Genomic DNA, 19,622 nt, shown 5'->3' with positions numbered 1-19,622 from the left:
CAGGAAGTTTTGACAGTTTAAGAAGTTCATTAAACTCTGGGAGGAAATTTAAACAATCAGTGACAGCTTTCACACAGCAAAGCAGCGCCGGCGACGTCGCTCCCTCCTAACAGCACAGAGGCTGCAGCTTTCAATTATCACACTTGCATTAAAGCCGCAGTGATTTTGTTACTCCTTCTAAATTGTTTTGGCCCAATACCCCGGTGCTCACAACCGAGCAAAGCTGCTCACTCTGCTGTTCTGACAGCCGAGGGTCGCTCTGTCCAAACCTCAAACTCCTCCATCCGTACGCAGGCCAAAGCAGGGCGCTGGAACAAAAGCCCCCAGCACACGGCAGTGCTTCAGCTTGGAAAAATGGGTTTTAGTGCTTTTTACATGGCACAGATGAATATAGAAAAGAGGAGCTGAGCATCAGCTCAGCGAGCCGGCAGCTCCTGGCTGCACGGGATCCCTCCCCTACCTGGTGGGCACATGCAGTCTGACGGAGCCTCTCTCGCCGTCCGCAGCTTTGCGAGTCCTTCGCCCAGCTTCTGTTTGGAGAAGGAACAGAAAGAGCCATTTAGCAGACACGTCCTATCTCAGCACATGCTGTGTGTGCACACCAGCAGCCCGAGCATCCAGCGTGCTTCCTCTGAGGGAGAGGCCATGGTTTCACCCTGCTGCGTTCAGCATTTCAAGACAACACATAGAGCAGCAAAGTACTGAACGTTTCAAGCAACGACCCTCATTCTGCAAACCCCAAGTCCCTTGGGCCAAGCCCCACGGGGCTGGATTCATGCCCATGCACGGCACAGTCAGCAGCCCCAGGTTAGATATTATTAAGTCCAGTGTTGAGGTTTTGCAGTGCATTGGGTGTCAGCAGTGCTGCAGAGAGCCCCGTGCTGCTCCGTTGGCCAAAGTGATGCAAGCTCTGCAGCCGAGCACAGCACTGCAGGTCACCGAGCAGGGGATGCTCACACAGCAGATGCCACCTGATGCTGCTGGCTCTGCTCGTGTACTCATGCTTTGTGAAGCACTGTGGTTCTCTTTAGGGGAGGGGCGAGGGGATGATGGGCAGACACACTGGGGTGCTCACACACCCCCAGGCCCACCTGAAGACCAACACGCCGCCATTTTAAGGTGAAGAAGTGATCAGTGGGACTACTCACACATGTACAAATTCCCAAGATTTGCCCACGTGGCATATTGCAGACAGATGTGAGCACATGCTGCCTGCTCTCTAAGCCTACCAAAATGTTCGTGCCTGAATTTAGGGCAGAGCCAAGCTGGAATTAATGAGTTAATGACAGGTAAGTTATGTGAGCTCAGGCACAGTGCTTGTGGCTGGGGCAGCCCTGCAAGAGTGGGGACAATTACTCTTCACCCACAATCATTACTCTCCTAGTCCTTCAGGAATCTTCTGACTCACCCAAAGCATTACCAAGACAGAAACAGTGATCTGACAAGTCTGTACTCTGACAGATACAAGAGAGAAAATTCATGTTCTTATTGAGTTTGGGGTGCTCAGGCTTGAGTTTTATGCAGCTGATGTCCAAGCCTGTGTTCAAATATTCAATGACTATGGACTACTCAAGAATTCAGCTACCTGAGAGTGAAGTTCTGGTCCTTTATTGTGGGGATTAAATCGTTGTTTAAATCCTACCCATCCTTTTTGAGCTGTTTAGATGTGACGCAGAGAGGTCCTGAAAGCATCCACGCGGTTTCACAGCACCTGACAGAGAAGCTGTCCTAAGGGAAGCACAAACAGCAGAACAGCACAGCTGCAACAGCAGCACACACAGTTGGCTTGGGAGAAAGTGGCAAAAAAGCGATCGAAAGAGGCTTTTATGACATCCACTTGGAATCAGATTCTTACAGAGCTTCACTCAAATTTTGTATGCTTTCAATTATTTGGATGGTGAAGGTGCTCGAGGAAAAGAGAAGCAGCTCTGCCATTCTTTCATTCTGGAGGCACCGCTGGGAACACCATGGGAGAGCCTGCCCTGTCCTGGATGCTGGAAGGAGTCCTGCGTTCTCCCATTGAATTGTTCTCGTCATGAAGCTGATTAATCTGGACACTCTCTGCCTACTGCAGACAATGCATCCTTTGTGAACAAACGGTCCGGCTTTGTTTACAACAACTGGACGCTCCTCTCATCCCCGCGTTAACTTTTTCACTCCAGCACAAACGCGACGCGCTGAATTGGGGTTTCTGCTGCCTCCACACTTGGACAACACTGCTGGGAAGGTCTGGGGGGCATCAGCGCAGGACCCTGCAGGGCTAAAGGAACACCCGACGGAAAGCTCAGGTCCTGTGACCCCGAAGATGCGCCCTTAGATGGATGCCCATCGCGGGGACAGAAGTTTGACTGTAGCCGTCTGAATCGGCTTTCATTCCCTTAACTACACACTTACCCTTCCTTTGTTATTTCCTATCCTCTCTTACTTGCCAAACATTTAAACGACAATCAAAGCGATGGAAGCCGGCATGTTTGCATTGCATCTGCAGCTCTTCCCATACAGCTCCTCCATGCAGCGCACTCGCAGAGCCCGGGAGCGACGCAGGCTGTGCGCGCAGTGACAAAGTGCCAGGGGTCGTGCACAGAGAGCATATGGAGCTTTGGTTTCACTTCTGAAATACTGTGGTAAACTTCAAAGAAGGAGCAGAACAGAATTTAACAAAAAAACTGACCCCAGGCATCGGCTGATGTTTGTGGTGATGGAAATGTTCCCTCTCTCCCAAGCACAGACGGACAGAGGCTGCCCGACGAGAGAGAGTCTTATGTAACCAAGAGGAATGTGACCGAGATACAGATGTGTTCTCAACCTTTATCATAAATGAATAGGCTCCTTTAAAATGGTGATGAAGAGCTCGCGCTCCTTCAATCTGTTACCCATTTCCAAACTTGCTTTTGGTACTGACAAAAGTTTGGTCGTACTGAACGTTTCAACAAGCTCGCTCTTGCATTAGAAGCCCCATTATGTGGTTTTGCTCTATTTTTCCCTGCACAATCTCCACTTGAACGCTCCCAGCACAAAACAAGCTTTCCACACTTAACTCCGTCCCAGCAAGAGGCTGCACATGATCTTAGGCAGTGCCACAGAAACCGTTCCCATTGCTAAGCACATTTATTGGCGTAATTGGAACAGAACCGCGGCCACAGCCGGCAGGGCAGGCTGGTTCCTGCCTGCAGAAAGGACAGTAACTAGACGCTGGGATTCCGCCCCACAAGCACCCCTCGCCTCTGGCATCCAGGGCTCTCTCTGACACACACACACACTTTTTCTCACTCCCGGAGACCGAGACCCATCGCGGCGGCCGCGTTTCCCCGGGGAGCGGCGGTGCCCCCGTGCCCACCGTCTCCCGGAGGTTCGGACACACAGAGGGACCCGGGGCCGAGGGCCGCTGGTTAAGAGGAGGAATCTTCCGGCAAAGAAAAGCTTAGCGAGCGGTTACGGACACGTCGGGGCCGGGAGATGGGGAGCAGACGGGAGCTGCTCCGCTCCGCAGTTCAGCACCGCCGCACCACGCGGCGCGCACAGGAGCGCGTATCTCGTCCGGGAATTTCTGACGACGGAATCACCCGTCGCACCCGGAGATAAATGGCACTTCGGTGCTCGGATTACCTTTGCCGGTGAATAGGCGGCAAGGTCTCGCGCATTAAAGCTTTCCCAAAGGGCGGTGAAAAAGGTGGGGGAAAAAAAAAGTTCGGCGAGAGGGAAAAAGCCGCAGGGGAGGGCGGCGGCCGCCGGGGAGCCCCGAGCCCCGAGTGCAGCCCCGAGTGCAGCCCCGAGTGCAGCCCCGCCGCACTCACCTCGCGCAGGAGCTGCTCCACGCGGGGCTGCAGCGCGTCCAGCAGCGGCCCGGGGCCGGCGGCACCGCGCTCCTCCAGGGCGGCCAGGCGGCCCTGCAGCTCGGCGGTCTTAGCGCCCAGCAGCAGGCACACGGCCACGGCGGTGAGCGAGAGGAGCAGGCACAGCGCGGAGGTGGCGGTGCCCGCCGAGCCGCTGCCGCCCGCGCTCATCGCGCCGCGATCGGACCCGCTCGGCTGCCGGCCGCCTCCCGCCGCCGGCTCATCCAGCGCCCGCCCCGCCGCCGAAATGGGGCCGGCAGCTGCGGAGCGGCCGCTCTCGTCCGCTCTCGCCCCGCCGGCCCGGGTCTTAAACGGAGGAAGCGGGGGGGGGGTGGCGGCTCTCCCCTCCCCGCGCCGGGGACTGGGGGGGATGCTCCGACAGCGGCCCGCCGCCCCCTGGGGGGTGTGTGTGGGGGGGGAATTACGCGGAGCAGATCCCACCCCCGCCGCCCTGCCCTGCCCTGCCCGCCGCCGGCCCCCCGCGGGGAGCGCTCCCAGCCCGGGCCGGGCGGTGCGGGGCGCGGGCAGCTCCTCTCGGCCGGGCCGGGCCCGCCGCTCCCCGCGCAGGGCTGGCGCCCCCCAGCGGAGCTCCGCACGGCGGCAGCGCTGAACGCGGGGAGCCGTTTTCTCCTTTGTTTTTGTATCTCATTCCTTTATTTCGAGGGGAGCCTCGACATGAGAGAAGCTACGCTCCCGCGCAAACTCTGAACACTTGCAGATCTGGCCAGATGTCCGCTTTCCGTGTGACACATTGCACCGCGCCAAATCTATCCTCATCTATGAAACATCATGGGGTAACGCTTGGCCTGACTCTAAGCTCATGCTCTGCAAACACATCACCAAAGCTACAAGTACACAACCCGCCACTTTCTAATTGTGATAGTGCTGTTTTATAGTTAGTTTTATAGATACAGCAGCGTATAAACTCCTTCTACCCCCCTCATCTGCCTTTGATTTGTATCACTGACGCCGATCGGAGCCCAGCGCCGGCTTTGCACCTGAGGAAGGCGTGGGATGGAAGGCAGTGGGAGGATTCATTCCCGTCGCCCTCGGCTCCGCCCCACTCACTGCCGAGCGGGATGAAACCCCGTTAAGGAGCTCTGCAGAAATACCTCTTGGAGGACTTCAGGATCCTGTGACTGCTGCAAGAGCTCAAGCAAACCTCATCCGAAACAGTGGGCAAAGTTTCAAAGAGAAAACGATTCTCAAAAATGAAAATTACTTTTATTTTTCACTTGGATATCTATACTCAAGACTACAGCTGCTCAACAAGATCAACGGGACAGTTTACAAAACAGAAGTATTTACAGGCTTAACTGTACAAAATAACTTAAAAGTTTACAAAAGTTCCATGCCGCCTCTGCTGACTGACACAGTCTAGGAAATCTCCTTGGAGAAGCATTAAGGACCTCAATTTATTTTTTTAATGGATCAAAGAAAGGATGCTGCAAGGCTTCATCGAGGGTAATCCTTTTGGCTGGGTCGTACTCCAGCATCCTGCGCACGAGGTCAAACAGGCTCTGATGATCCGTGTCCTGGCAGTGCATGAACTCCTGCAAAACCAAACCAGGCGTTGAAGAGATCTTTCACAGGTGCAAACATAACAAGGCCGTGGTCCCACGCTCTGCCGCTCACCCAAACCTGCCCTCCTACCTTTAAGGGCTTGCAGCGCCGCCGGACGTACCGGCCCGCAGAGCTGTGCTCATCCCAGTCCAACTGGTTATGGTGGAAGTAGTGCTTCCTGTGGACGAGGAGAGGAAGATGCTGTCAGTGTTAGGGACGGTCTCAGCTCCACACTACGCTGACACCGCCTCTCCAACAGGCGAGCAGCCAACAAGCCTGCAGGCCTCTCTCAACTTTCAGAAGCTCACGGTTCAGAATGGAACCTTTAAAGCTTCGTTTACAACAGGAACACAGCAGGCAACTACTCCCTGTGTCACGTGCTTACCTGGATTTCTTGATCATGTGAGCTGGCAGAGGCCCCAGTATTCTTTCCATCATTGCCAAGTGCTCTTTGCTATCGTGTGTCTGCGTTAAAAAAGAAAAGCAACGTTGTCAAAGTATCACTGCAGCACCTCTAGATTCCAGCTGCTCTGCATGACCTTATCTCTGTAATAGTGATGCTCTTAAGGTTATGCCTTTGAAACTAAAAGTTGAGTACATGGCATTACAAGATCAAAGTCAGGAGTCGGTAACAAGGATGTTCCACTTAACTTCACGTGCATACCTGAAACACTGTGAACCCCAGGTAATACTCAATGAGGATACAGCCAATACTCCAAACGTCACAGGGCTGCGACCATCCCAGCGCTGCAAAACACGCAGTTTGTTACGTTACACTCCTTATTGCATTCTTCAAACCCTCAGTCCACAAAGCACACAGCCAGCTTTCCTGCACCTACTGATGCCTGCCTTCCCATCCCCACTGACCTAAGATAACCTCAGGCGCTCTGTAGTGTCTCGTGGACACCAGCGTGCTGTGATGCTCATCATCAAAGGTTGCACTTCCAAAGTCAACCACCTTTATGTCTGTGTTCTTTAAGGTGCGCTCATCTCGTTTCTGGAACAGAATCCAAACACTGTTTGTTAGCATTTTTAAAAGCACCATCAGGCAGAAGATACTACGTTATCTTCAGATTTCCAGTTAACACAACTGTGCTAAAGGAAACTTCGGGTGAGGACAGGACCACAGTGCTGAGAGAAAAGCACCAACTCACCATCTTTGCGTTGTACTTCACTATGTAATCAGACTCCACAAACAAAATGTTTTCAGGCTTTAAATCTGTATGAGTTAACTTATTATGATGTAAAACTGTAAGAAATAAAGGAAAACAGCCCACGATTAATAGAATAACTTCCCAAAGGAAGAGAGAACACTGACATGTTTGATAACAGTAGCAGCTTTACTTACAGTTTATGGACTGGCAGATTTGATAAGCCATATTTCTGATGTCATTAATATGAAATGGCAGAAAGCTGTTTTCCTTAATGAAATCATATGTGCTCAGTCCCAGCAGCTCAAAAACAATGCAAACATGGCCATGATGATCGAACCACTCCAGCATTTGGACACAGCGGCTTAAAACAAAGAAAAATAAAGACAGAAACACACGTAAACTCAACTCAATTTTTTGGTGAGTCCTCAGAATGCCACTCTGCATTCATACTTACAAAGTGCTGCTTGGATCCATGGTGTTTAAGTGTTCCAAAACCTGTATTTCTGAGCGGGCCGCCTCTCGGTATCTACCAACATTTTTCACTATTTTAACTGCTACGTGCATTCCTCTCCTTCAAAACACAGAGAAACACAAACAAAACTGATTATTAAACAGCTAGACTCAAAGCAGTCTTAAATTTTAATAAAACGAACCCAAAAGTAAAAGGTCACAGACAATTACAGGTCGGATTAGGGGAAATGTGACTTTAGCAAATTCCAAAGGAACGACAGATATTACTGGGTAATAAACCCACAGTGCACGTTTCCACTGTTTCTCAGCCTTAGCTAATTTTCTGGGAGTAAACATCAGGAACCCACAAAAAAGGAGACACAAAAATTTGCAGAGATCTCACTTGAGAAAAGGACTGCAAGAATTGGTTCTTCTGCAACTTACATAACCTGTGCCAGCTCTTTCTCAGTGCAGATGTTACTCTAATGAACACAGCTACACAAAGTCTGCTCTATCCAAAGCTCTCACTGGCAATTTTTAACTGTAATTAATTAATTATTTGCACCATGCACTTAGTTAGTTTAGAAAAAAAACCAACAACCTATGTACAAACACAAAAAGGATTCTTTTTTAAAGAAAGCCCTGCAGTGCAGATGTTTCTCAAGAAGAACGTAGTAAAGGAAGGTTACTGTTAAGGACAGATTCCCAAAACCTAAGAGAAAAAGCAACCAAGAGTATTTCTTGATAAATCATCTTATATAAAGTCAATACCACACAAGGGCTCCACAGAGCATAAGGAGAAACAAATCTCAAGAGTTTGAAGCAATGAGTAAAGAACCTTAAATAATGTCAGGGAATGATACAATTTAATCTGAAAATCCTTAAGAAGAAATTTCAACAACTTGAAAAGGGAGCTCAGACCATGTCTTTTTTAAACATACTGCAACTCTTTTATCTGAATGACGTTTCTCTTTCAGATAAAATGTCCTTGGCTTCTGAGGTAAGCAGCATCCCGTGGCACAAGGTGCATGCACTGGCACTTACATGTCATGATCTATGCACTCCACCACCTTTCCAAAAGCACCTTCTCCTAAGGTTGCAACAATTTCATCTAAAAAGAACAAAGTGACGTTAGAATTACGTAACTGCTTCGGTAAGAATGAATATTACTAATGTAGATTTAAAAATGTGCCATTACAAAAAGCATTAATTACTTTAAATCTCAGCAACAGAACGTGTTATTTTATTGGACAGGTGTCATGAAAACAGTTAGCCAAAAAAACCCTATCTCTTGCTCTAATCTCAAAACAAGTTCATTTACTGCTTGCAACTTTTTGAATACAGTACTTAAACTCTACAGAAAAGAAGATATGCAAAAAAAATAAAAGCACAAAAAAAAAAGAACAGAACAAAAAGAGTAATGCAGATTTCCTCAGCCCCCCTCCTCTGCCATACTATTCTAAACAGACTTTTTGCTGAAAAGTAAAAAAAGTGTTGAAAAATGTTCTATACATCTTGCTCTTAGAACGTCTCCACTTTCACAGATCAGGTGACCCTCCTCATCATCCTCTACACTCCTGGATCTTTTCCTTCGGTGACTCTTCTGGAAACGGCACCAAGATCGTCCAGCCAATCAATATACCAGAGTGAATTCAGGGCAGAATACGCAATTCATTCAGCGGGGAGATATTCAGGCATTCAGTAACGCACCAGGCCACGAACAGTTGGCAGGAGCAATTTCAAATTCAGTCCCCAGAAATTCACAGGGCACAGTTTATGTTACAGAAGAAAAACATGGCAAGGAACAGATTTTCAGATAAATACTTAAAGTGATAAGGCAACAGAAAAAAAACAACACAATTTTGACTCTCAAACAGTGGCTTAATTGAAAACAGATTAAGTATGCAACGTCACTATTTCTAACACTTTGCTATCATACAGCAAAAAGCAATACTTGTTTTACATAGCTAAGTTTACAGTCAGATGAAATGTCTTCATTTTTAAAATGTACAATTCCTCTCATCTACATACTAGAAACTGACAAGTAATTTTACTTCCTTTGTGGATAAAGAGTGAAGAAAAATTACTTTCAAGCTATCAGTCTGCATGGTACTATCTAATACAACCTGCTGTTGCTATAGCAGCAACATGGCACCTAAATACTTGGAGCTAAGATTTACCAGCAGGCATCGTGCCCGCCTTGAGAAATCCACACAGCGTGCCTCCTCTGAAGGCATGCAGCAAACTTATCCTATCTTCAGTGAGACATCAGCTGCCATTGGCCTGGCACATGACTTAGCAAAGCTTTCTGAAAGCAGGTGTAGAATCGTGCAGCTTCTTCTCACCAATTTACTAGATGTGCACGTTTCACACTCCCGATTAATTTTACATTTAAAAGGCATTTTATTCCAATTACTTTTAATAATAAGATGGATGGCATCTCATAGTCTACCTGAAAATCAGATAGATAGCTATGCTGCAACACTGAAAGGATGACTGCACTGTGAAACAGCAAAGTTATGCATCTTTGTTTTCAAGATAACATTTCTTAAAATAATCCCAGTGCTGCAGCTACTTGCTATCTACATACCCAGTGTGCAGCTGGTACTGCCCCCCCAACATCCCCATCCAAAGCTCACAACTAAGAACATACTCATATCCTCACAAATGGATTCAACTACAAATCCTTCCGTTATAAAACAGCTCCCCAAAGCACTGTGATCAGGAACTGAAGTTCTAGCAGTCACTTAAGAAGTCTATTGCCACTAATTCATTAATAATAAAGTTAAAAATTACTCATACCGAATGTGATTGGTGACTGGAGCAATGATGCCTCTTATGCTTCCTTTTATGACTACTTTTCCTGCTCCGACCAGAGGATTTGCTATAGTGATGATGGTGACTCTTTTCATAGTCTCTGTGATAATGCCTGTGGTCATATACTTCACAGAAGTCATTTCTGTACTCCTCAACATATCTCCGGTCATGATGGTCTCTTTCATTTATGGCTCTATCGTCCAAATAATGACTGAAAATATATTTTAAGAGAATGTTCTCCACTTCAAAAACTTGCGGTTCCAACAAGATAAGTGATTGAACTGAGTTACACAGCATCCGTCCTTACACCAAAGAACTTTTCTAATTAACTCCCTCCTCAAAAGAAGTGGAGCTTTTCACGTTACTTTATTAGGAACTAATGACATTGTCAGTCTCAAATACATAGCAGCCATCCACATGAACAATACATCATCAGTTCACAGTTTGCATAGAAAAGGAAATTTGGCTCAAAAATTTCTGAAATACACCAAACAATTCAAGTTACAGTCTCCAACGTCACAGGATAAAACGCTCATGCTCCAACAATAACCCCCTCCTGCACTTTCAAAGCCCCAAGGAAAAACAGAACCTGGAGATTCCTTAGAGCTCCACCTTAAACATTAAATACTTGAGATCAGGAATCTTGCCCAGAAAAAACCAAAAGCCAAACAGCCTTAAAGCCACAGAGGCAAAGAGCCCCATGCTGCTGCAAACATACCCCTTCCAGCATTTTACAAGCACGAGTACGAGCTCTTATTAAAGAATTCCATGGGATCATCTTCTCAAAGGAAAGCAGAAAAACACATCCTTCCAGTGAAAGCAGTGTGGGAGAAAAAGCAAAACCACCTCCAAATCAGTAAGCAAAATCTAACTCGTACTTACCATTTACTGAATGGCTGAACAAACCTCTTCCCCTCCTTTTGTTCACGTTAAAAGTAAGCAGGCACTTTTCACTTGAAATTTAATGCTGTTTAACTGACAACAGCAAACCAAACTCATAACACTTGCTACTTTTATTACAGAATACCTATTTAATGATTTAAATACTGTGTACAAACTACCTGTTAATCTTGTCTCGAGTCAAACCTTAAGGAATTACCACTTCTGTACATCTAGAAACTCTTACCCTGAACGTGCATTTATGTTAGACACAGTAAGAAATATCAGCACTACTCAACTCAGTCTTATACCTTTCTGAAACATGATTTGCTCTGTAGTGCTTGCTCTCTTGCCCGCTGCTGGGGGAACGTTTCCTGCGTTTCCTGCTGCTGCGCTTCCTCTGATCCCAGCTCTCCCTGTCATCCCACTCGGGGCAGTGGCTTCGTTTCGAATGGCGCATCTGCTCCTGAAAAACACAAACCAACCAAACACACAACAGAAAGACACAGAACACAAAGTGTTACATGGGTATCTGTAGCTGTGAGTCCATTACTGCAGTCTGATCAAATGACAGAACTAGAAAACCATTTCCTCAATTCTTGTTCCTTGGCTTCTCCCACACATTATTTAGGTGAGCAGACACAGTTTTCCCACCCTAACGCTGTTACGAAACACAGACCAAGGCTAAATAGGCCAACTCATCTTTGCTTAATAGCTTCAGATGTGTTATTAGAGCCTGTCTTAAATAAACTCTCAAGTGACTAAAAAGATTCATTCCCTTAATGGGACTTCTTGTGGAAAGACCTTAACCTTCAAATATTCTGACTAACTGCAGATTTACTTCTTCATACCACTGGTACAGAAGCTGCTACATGAAAGCCAGATGTCCAACCAGCCAAACACGTCCCACAAACCTCTTCACAGATCACTGCTGTTTTCTTAAGTAATCACACAGTGAATGTTGATAAATTAACCTAACTGAGGCACCACGAGCCAAGCCACAGCTTCTGAACTCCGCCAGCACACAAGTACACAGGTGCTTCACAATACAGCTGACTTGCCAAAGACAAAACCCACCAACTTCTGTTGCTGGACGTTATAATCAGGAATTCGGTGTTCAAACAGGTACATGCACAACTGAAAAAGAAAGCAAAGCACAACTGTAGAATTAAGAGTTTATCAGGATCCACCACCAAACGCATTTCACCTCCTTCAGCAGAAGTAGTTTAAAAGAAGAAGCTCGCATACTTCTTTCAGTGTACTCTGAAGAATGAAATGAGGATTTCCAGAGGAAAATCCAGCAAGAATAGGAGTTCAGAAACAACTGTAACATGTAAAAATAATGGCAACTCGTTGTGCAAATTGTACTAAGAAAACTCGTTGCCTCTACAGCAACTGGAGGCATGAAGAAGGGAATTTTTAGAATATGCACATAGCAAGCTGTTTAAGAAAAACAAGTCTCCTGAGACACCTAGCATTTCTGACAGGCTGGTAGCTGGAAACCACTTGCTTGTTTTATGGAAACGTGCTTTAAATACTGTAAAAATACATGACTGTGTACCACCTGAATCTGATTCAGGTCTCTCAAAAACCCTATACCTATTAGTAAGAAATAAAAATGTTAATTTACCAATAAACGGGTCTGAGGGGTCAGGACAAAACTGAGATCTGTCACTGCTTCACTTATTTTCTTACCTAACTCCATGGCCATTTTTCTCTATTCCCAACCCATGTAACTCGAACTGTGAGACACTCTCAGGTTTCAGTTACTCTATTTTTGAGGTAGAAAGCGTTTTGTTCCCCCAACCGACTCCCTGACAGGTGAACTGAGGACTTCCCTTGGGCCGACCCCCTCTCTGCCATTTGGCAGCCAGCAATAAGGCGCTGCCGAAGCGGCGAACGTTAAACAAAACCCCCATGAAAGAGCCGGGCAGAGGGAGGGTGGGGGGTGGGCACAGAAACCTCGAGAAAAGGTTTCGCTGAGGACCAACCGCGCTTCAGTCCGCAGAGTTCACAGATCACAGGCAGAAGCTGAGCGGCCTGCTCCTAAAGGCACCACGAAAAGGCTCATGAGCCACGAAACCGTTGGGAAATGGCGGAGAACCCACCCGCGCAAGGCCCAGTCCGTTTCATAGCGAGATCCACCTTAAGATTCTTTATATATATTTTTTAGTTTTTTTAGGGTTTTTTTTTTCGCTATGACGACTCTATAAATTTAGGCACCGAAGCGCTTACGTAACACTGACAGCCGCCGTTCACACACGCGTCCCAATGGGGCCGCCCTCGGCATTTCCCGACCGCCTCTCCCCGCCGGTACCGCGGCCCCGCTCTGCACGGTCGGCCCAAATCCGCCGCCCCGCAGCCTGGCGGGCAGGACGGGCCGTGGCCCCTCCGATCCCGAACCGGGGAGCACACAAAGCCCCACAGGAGCGCTGCTGTACTCGCCCCCCCTCCACGCACGCTGCTCCCCCTCCCCCCACCCAACCCTCTCCCCAGCAAACAGACCCCTCTGCCTCAGCCCGCCTATACACTGAAAAGAGAGAAATTAACAAACAAAGAACCCGCAGAAGGGAGCCGCCTTCGCCACTTACAACTGAGGCGAACGAGCCCCGCGTCCGCCCCACACGCAGCAACAAAATGGCGGCGGCGGCTGAAGGTGGACAGAACTGCGCGCTGACTGCCTGCTCCACTCCCGGAAATAGTGCGTGATGACGTCACAAACACGGCGCAGCGGCGGGCGGGGCCGGGGCGAGGGGGAGGGGAGAGAGCGCGTGGTGAGGGGAGTCACGTGGGCAGGGCGCGGAAGGGGGCGGGGCTGCCGCTGCTGTTGAGGCTGAGGCACCGAGGAGGGCTGAGCCTGAATTAACGCCGCGTGTGTTACCTCACGGTCCTCGTCGTATACCTTAGTGCCACGGATTTGGCCGTTTGTTATTGTAGCACGTAAATGGTTGCTCGCTGTTTATAAAGATAGCAGCGAGGTCTGCGGTGTTCTGTTTTCCCAGCACCTGCTTTCCCTCAGCCTCGGCCTGAGGAATGGTGAGACTGCAAGCAGCAGAAAGGGGGGTGAAGAGAATATCAGAAACATCCGTACCTTGAAGCAGGAGACACATTGTTCTAAGATTCTCATCTGTTAGCAAGGACCTTCAGACTGAAACGGGGCAGAAATATGTGTTATTCAGCCTGAAAACACAGCTTGGGAGCTATAAACCTTACTGTTTTCATTAGGAGGCTGTTGGGTGACAACTGAAGGAGGAATAAACCTGCCAAACTTAATCAGCTTTTCGTTCTGAATAGTTCTGGAGGAGGGGTATATAAAGCTCATACTGTCTTCGGATCACACGCGCACAGTGTAAATTAAGGAAATTTCACCCTGAAGTAGAAGCCTTACAGCTGGCCCTCTAGAAAGCATGCTGCCAAGCAGGCTTCCAGTACTGCTCTCTCTCTGCTGAAGATGTGTTCAGAGATACCTCTGTAGGCACTGCGTGAAGCAGTACTGAGAGCAGTTACTTTTCCTTCCCATGCAGGAGATGGCAGTGGAGACCTGGCAGAACAGGGACATCGGGGTGCTGTTTTGAAGCCGGCAACGATCTAACAATGAAAAATCAAATTAGAGGAACTAAATCCTGATGAAAATGGGAAGGAAACTCTTTTGAGTGCTTTTATAGCTCCTTCTGTTGCCAATTTGCGTGGCATTTCCTTTTGTTTATTTGTTGAATTAGCTCATACAACACCAAATGCGTGCACAACTTGATGCGTTAACACACTGTGGGACCACGCTTTACTTTGTTCCACACAACAGAGGACATTACACGGCAGTGTCATTACCCCGCTGGGACCCATCTGTGCATGTGCTGGAGGCTGCATGCCGAACATTGCCCTCAAAATGCAATCGTTATCGGTTCCCTTTTCAAGAAGTTTACAGCAATAGGTGATCCATCCTCAAAGGTGCCATTCAGGAGATGTAAATCTCATTTACTTTCCTCATTGTTTGGTTACAAAATGTAAAGCAGGGTTTGATTGCCTTACCCAGCTCTCAGGAGAAGGCCCAGTGACAGAGCCAAAATCTCCTGGCTTTCAGTGCTTTCAGAACTGTGCTTTTTCTTAAAGGTGCATTGGTTTTGTTTTTCTTCTTGCTGGTCAGTGCCCAAGCGTGGTTGGTTACTGGTTCTGCCTGTAGTTGGATTTCTGCACTTCCAGGGTTTGACTTTTACAGATGGACTCCTATAGGTGTCTTAGATGGGGCAGTACAGCGGTGCCTTTGCTTGGGAGCTCAAGGACAGAGTAATGACAACACGGCCTGTTCAGAAAAGGCTGAATGATAGGGATGGAAGAACACCAGGAGTCTTCCTAAGATGCTCGCCGCTGTACACTGGTTTTAACTTCTGCAACACATGGTGCTGGGGTCACCCTGGGCTGAGCTGACCTGATCTGTTCCCTTTTATTGCAAGGCTCACAGGCACTGCTGGAACTTGAGCTTCTCTCAGTCTCTGCTTGTGGCACAATTGAGTCTTCTGAGGACTGAAAGGCTTTAACCTGCCAAAGGTTCGGGGTTGGCTCTGGGAAGCCTGAATAAGCTACAGTTCAGAGGAAACTCAGCCAGAGATAGTTCCTCTTGTGCAACAGCTGTGCCACTGTGAGAGCACTGGACTGAGAAAGGAGCTGCACAGTTCACTTCTGCAGGCTTTGCAGTCAGTGGTGCTGCTTATGCAGCCAGATAGCAGCAGGTGGTGCTGAGTAAAAACAACTCACAGAAGCAAGGTAATGTTTTACCAAGGAAACTGCACCACTAAGCCTTTCTTTATCTAAGCCGTGAGAAGCATGGATGTGTCTTACTGTGCCTGCTCACTGAAATGGGCCCCTCAGTAGAAGCTCTCCAACTACTGCTATACCAATAAAAATAACGTTTCAATATCATTTGTACCACCAAGTTTTACAGGAACTGACTGAAAACATTCAGGCCAAGCTGCAGCTCTCATGGTGCTCGTTTGAGCCTGTGACTTGGGAAACAGTACAATTTTTCTCTTTTCCTTGTGTTGTGCAGAGCAGTACAATCTTCCAAGTGTCTGAGGATGAAGAGAGAAGCAGTGAAGTGGAAGCAAGGAAAAGTGGACACCGCAGGTACTGTCACATCTACATGCACGTCCATGAACTACAGCACTGAGTCAGAAGTATCTCTGTATTTTTCGGCGTTTCAGAGCAGTCCGTTTCCTTTCAGCCCAAACTGGGAAACCAAATGCACACAGCTGAGCCATTTTTTTTTTTTATTATTCTTATTTGACACTCACATTACAAAATTTAGAAACCATAGACAGTTCAGGCAAACTGTTAAAACACAGTATAAATTAGGGGGTTTTAATATATAAATTCTATACACAGGTAAGTTAGCTTGAACATGACTGACAAAAGGATTTCATAACAATCTTACCACAACGGTATAAAAAGGCATTGGGAGTAGGACTGGCACTATAATGAATGCGGGTTAAGACATTTTCCACAACAGCTATAAAGCATAACAATGACCATGCTATTCTTGCAGTGTTTATGGGGGTACAGTATGAGTATTACCATCAACATTTTGCAATATCTATGTACAGTCACGAAATCATAACAGCCACTTTCAAGTAACCTTACTGTTTTCTGCCTGCACAGTTAATCAAGTGTTTGTGATTGCTGTGAGGACTTCTAAGAAATCTGTGTGGTTTGAGTATTGTGGAGGGGAAAGGGATTTCAGTTGAGCCTGAAAATGAAATAGCTTAATTTAAAGGAAAAGGGATGGAAGAAACACAGCCCCTCCTTTTGTTCACACAGGCAGTACCTGCCAGTCCTTTAAGCCATATTTCCTTTATTTCCTAGCTTATTCTTCCTTAAAAACTCTTATTTATTGTTTTTTTTTATAAGTGCAGTTGTAAGAAGGAATTACAATAGATGAAATGTAAAAGCTGTGAACAATTTGGGGTGATTTTCTGAAAGACCACAGACACATCGCTCAGCTTCTCAATCTGAATATAGGGACAGCTCTGCTTGCTTATTTTTAGGACTGTGAATGAATGTTTTGGAATGGTCTTAGAGTATAGGTTTAAGGTGGGTGGTACCATCACATTTCACAGAACTGGCTAAAAGTGAAAAAAATACTAAAATCTGATTTCTTGCCTTCATATGCTGATGCTAAAAGCGAAGAGTTCAAAACCTGGAGGCCAATTTGTGTTCCATCTGCGTTGAATCCTGGCAGTTTTATTTCATTTCACAGGCTGGCTCCTAAGGGAAGTACTTGCCTGTTGGTGAGAATTGTATCTTGAAACACTTACATTTAATAGTGTGTGCTGGTATCTTTCACAAAGCATTAAGAGTTAGGAGGATTTTACTGGAACAATTCCTTCTTCAAGGTGAGGACATACTATAAGCAGTAACCCAGCTTGGGCTGTTATGAAAATCCACCTGGTGTCAGCTGTCGAATCGACAGCCCCCATTTTCCTGACTCTTTTTACTCACATGCCAAACATCACTTACTTGTCCCCCACAGGCTGGGATTGCAGAAGCTTAATTAAATAATGGAAGCAGTGATGCAGTACCGACCAGTTACAGTTCACTGAGGAAGTTGCCCTTCTCTGAAAGGTAACTCGTCTTTCTGGTCACAAGTGCACATTTAAATAGGCCATGCACATTTTAGGATGAAGTTTACTGTACAGGTATTTAACGTCCAGGACGTGTGAGTGCTGAACTCGAAGCCTTCAGCATTCATGAAGGCCTGGGAGCACTGCTGCACAGCAGTGTTAGTCTGGTCTGGTAGTGCCAGGAAGGAAGGGAGAAGGGACTGTGACAACAACAGCTCTGGCATACGACTGCAGAGCCCGTGTATGGCACAGAACTAGAAAAATATTGCCTTGGCATTTTGCAAGGGCTGCTTATAGAGCAAAATGCCAATTCTGCAGAGGGAAAGGCATCAAAGGGAGAGATGGCAGTGCAAGCCACTCTGAATGTACAGCATTACAGTCTGAGCTCGGCCACAGTGCAAGGCAAGGGATCTACACAGGTTAGCCATAGTTGGCTTTTCTCTGTAACCGAGGGTATAGCCTGAGTTTCAGTGTCTTGCACCTCTGCAGAGGGTACGAAATGCCACCTGTGCAAGCTATTATCTTCTAATATACACCTTGCATAGTATAAAAATGCAGAATGTGATGCCCTCTGTGCGCATTAACAGTGCAGCTGATATTGTTTGCGTATCAGAAAATATGCAAAAAGAACTGTAAAAGGAAGAACTATGAAACAGATTTGCCCCCAGATCTGTTCCACTGAAAAAAAGCCTCCCCTGCTCAGCTCCGGGACAGCCGAGCAGCCAACAGTGACTGTGGAGAAAGGGACACTCCGAGGCAGTGTGCTTTCCTTCCAACATAGCCAATGTTACAATGAAAGGATCGGTACAGCTTGCTGCATGCATCACTACGTCACTTTATTCTCTCCTGCCTCGGCCTGCCCAGCTGCCATTGATAGTAATAGGAATAGCACATGCACAGTTATCTTCTTCCACTCTGCTGCCATGCTGTGAAATATAAAAGTTAACAACCGTCAAGGCATTATTCATAATGTTGTAGTACTTGTTTTACCATGCTGCCTGGATCTTAACATCTCTGTCAGCAAAGTAACAAATTCTCCGCTGTTTTTCTAGAGGAACTTCCAAGAATTTTCTTGTAATTACTCTGTTGGATAGAGGATGAAATATGTTTTGCCTCAGGTGAACTTCCAAGAATGCCCAACCTGTCAAAAGCATCGTGTCCCAGCTTCACAGACCTCAGGGCTCGCATAGGAATGTGCATGACAATTTTGTGCTGGAACATCTATCACTGCTGCATGCCCTGATGTACGGATACCAGATACGGCGATGCTGTTCCCCAGACACAATCCAGTAACACCGTGCACCAAATACTGAGGTGACTTCACAGGTAACATTAACAAAAAAGAAAGTTTCTGGCCCACAGCTGTGGCTTTCAGAAGGGAGCTGGGAGCTTCACCACGCTTTGTCTCCTCTCCCTAATCCTATTCTGCAATTGTAACAATGGAAATGCTCAGTTTACAATCAAAAGGGGTTTTAATTTCTGATAAAATACACTCCTGAGACAGTAAGGCTCATTTCTACCACTTTAAAAAGAAAAAAGGTTTCAAAGCCAGAAGGCCAAATTCTGCTCTCAGATGTGAATTAATTCCCTGGATCAAATTCAGTCCTTGAATTTACTTCTAAAACTTCAGCAACATCAGAAAATACTTTTGCCAAGGTTAGATTTTCACCCTATTAAGTGCACCTGCCCATCTGAGAGTTGCAACTGGCCCTAACAAAAGGCCAAGGGTTATCCCAGTTGCCAATGCAATTTAATCCCTATGAATAACCTTGAGCAGTGCAGGACTGCTCCAAAACCCATCAAAATCAACTGGATTTAAGGTAGTAATTGCTTCAGTATCCACCCAGAGATGAGGATGTTCAGTACCTCTGAAAAAAAACCTTTTAAATGTGGGATTATATAAAGGTTTAAAGATGATCTGGAGCTTCTGGAAGTCCCACTAAGCCCTTAACACCTCCCTAAATCTAACTTCAATGCTTCCATTTTAGGCACCGGGGCTTGAAAATTTTGGACTGTGAATGTAATTTAGTTTGCAGCAGTGATAAATGCCATGAGACCAAGCTTTGTCTCATCCTTACAAAATTGCCTGACTTCATGGAAGGTACAACAATGGAAAATATAACAAGAAAGCAAAATTTGATTCATCCCCGGGGCGTTATCATCTCAGCCTCTATTGACCACTGGAAAACAAGAGAGAATTTGCACTTTAAAAAGCAGTTTTTAGGGAAGAGCTCATCCATCCACAGTGAGTTTCAGATAACTAAAAACCCTGTTCCACCATGAAGCCACACTGTGCCTATTAAAAAGATGCAGGC

At 46.7% G+C, this 19,622-nt stretch overlaps 2 protein-coding genes across 3 annotated transcripts in view; both read right to left on the bottom strand.

Moving 5' to 3' along the window:
- COL23A1 (collagen type XXIII alpha 1 chain) overlaps positions 1-4,004 on the bottom strand; it is a 140,699-nt gene extending 136,695 nt beyond the window's left edge. The window contains exons 1-3 of the mRNA XM_065735071.1: positions 3,795-4,004; positions 3,271-3,403; positions 461-530 (exon numbers count right to left, since the gene is read on the bottom strand). Of these exons, the coding sequence (XP_065591143.1) occupies positions 461-530; positions 3,271-3,403; positions 3,795-4,004 (413 nt within the window). The remainder of the gene's footprint in view (positions 1-460; positions 531-3,270; positions 3,404-3,794) is intronic.
- A 1,037-nt stretch (positions 4,005-5,041) lies between these two features.
- CLK4 (CDC like kinase 4) lies at positions 5,042-11,833 on the bottom strand. Of its 2 annotated transcripts, none has more exons than XM_065734801.1 (13): positions 11,774-11,833; positions 11,008-11,162; positions 9,803-10,028; positions 8,513-8,603; positions 8,045-8,111; positions 7,005-7,121; positions 6,745-6,911; positions 6,551-6,645; positions 6,264-6,393; positions 6,061-6,143; positions 5,782-5,861; positions 5,487-5,574; positions 5,042-5,386 (listed from the first exon to the last, which is right to left on the bottom strand). In XM_065734801.1, the coding sequence occupies exons 1-13, from the start codon at positions 11,825-11,827 to the stop codon at positions 5,249-5,251; spliced, it is 1,491 nt and encodes a 496-aa protein (XP_065590873.1). In that variant the 5' UTR covers positions 11,828-11,833; the 3' UTR covers positions 5,042-5,248. The 2 variants fall into 2 exon arrangements, with proteins under 2 accessions (XP_065590873.1, XP_065590874.1); XM_065734802.1 differs by having other exon boundaries at positions 11,008-11,159.
- Between the last annotated feature and the right edge of the window lie 7,789 nt (positions 11,834-19,622).

Source organism: Cyrtonyx montezumae, unplaced genomic scaffold (assembly GCF_038088225.1).
Source record: "Cyrtonyx montezumae isolate F1298 unplaced genomic scaffold, pur_monq_1.0 scaffold_18, whole genome shotgun sequence".
NCBI lineage: Eukaryota > Metazoa > Chordata > Aves > Galliformes > Odontophoridae > Cyrtonyx > Cyrtonyx montezumae.
The sequence above is the reverse complement of the archived record's forward strand: the minus strand, read 5'-3'. Positions and strand labels throughout refer to the sequence as shown.

Excerpts from the sequence above, each read along its gene's own strand:
- CLK4 (XM_065734801.1), bottom strand. The coding sequence starts at position 11,827 with ATGTACCTGTTTGAACACCGAATTCCTGATTATAACGTCCAGCAACAG. Across the intron at positions 11,163-11,773 it reads ACGTCCAGCAACAGAAGTTG|GAGCAGATGCGCCATTCGAA; the intron begins GTGGGTTTTGTC and ends TGTGTTTTTCAG. Across the intron at positions 6,646-6,744 it reads AATCTGCCAGTCCATAAACT|TTTTACATCATAATAAGTTA; the intron begins GTAAGTAAAGCT and ends TATTTCTTACAG.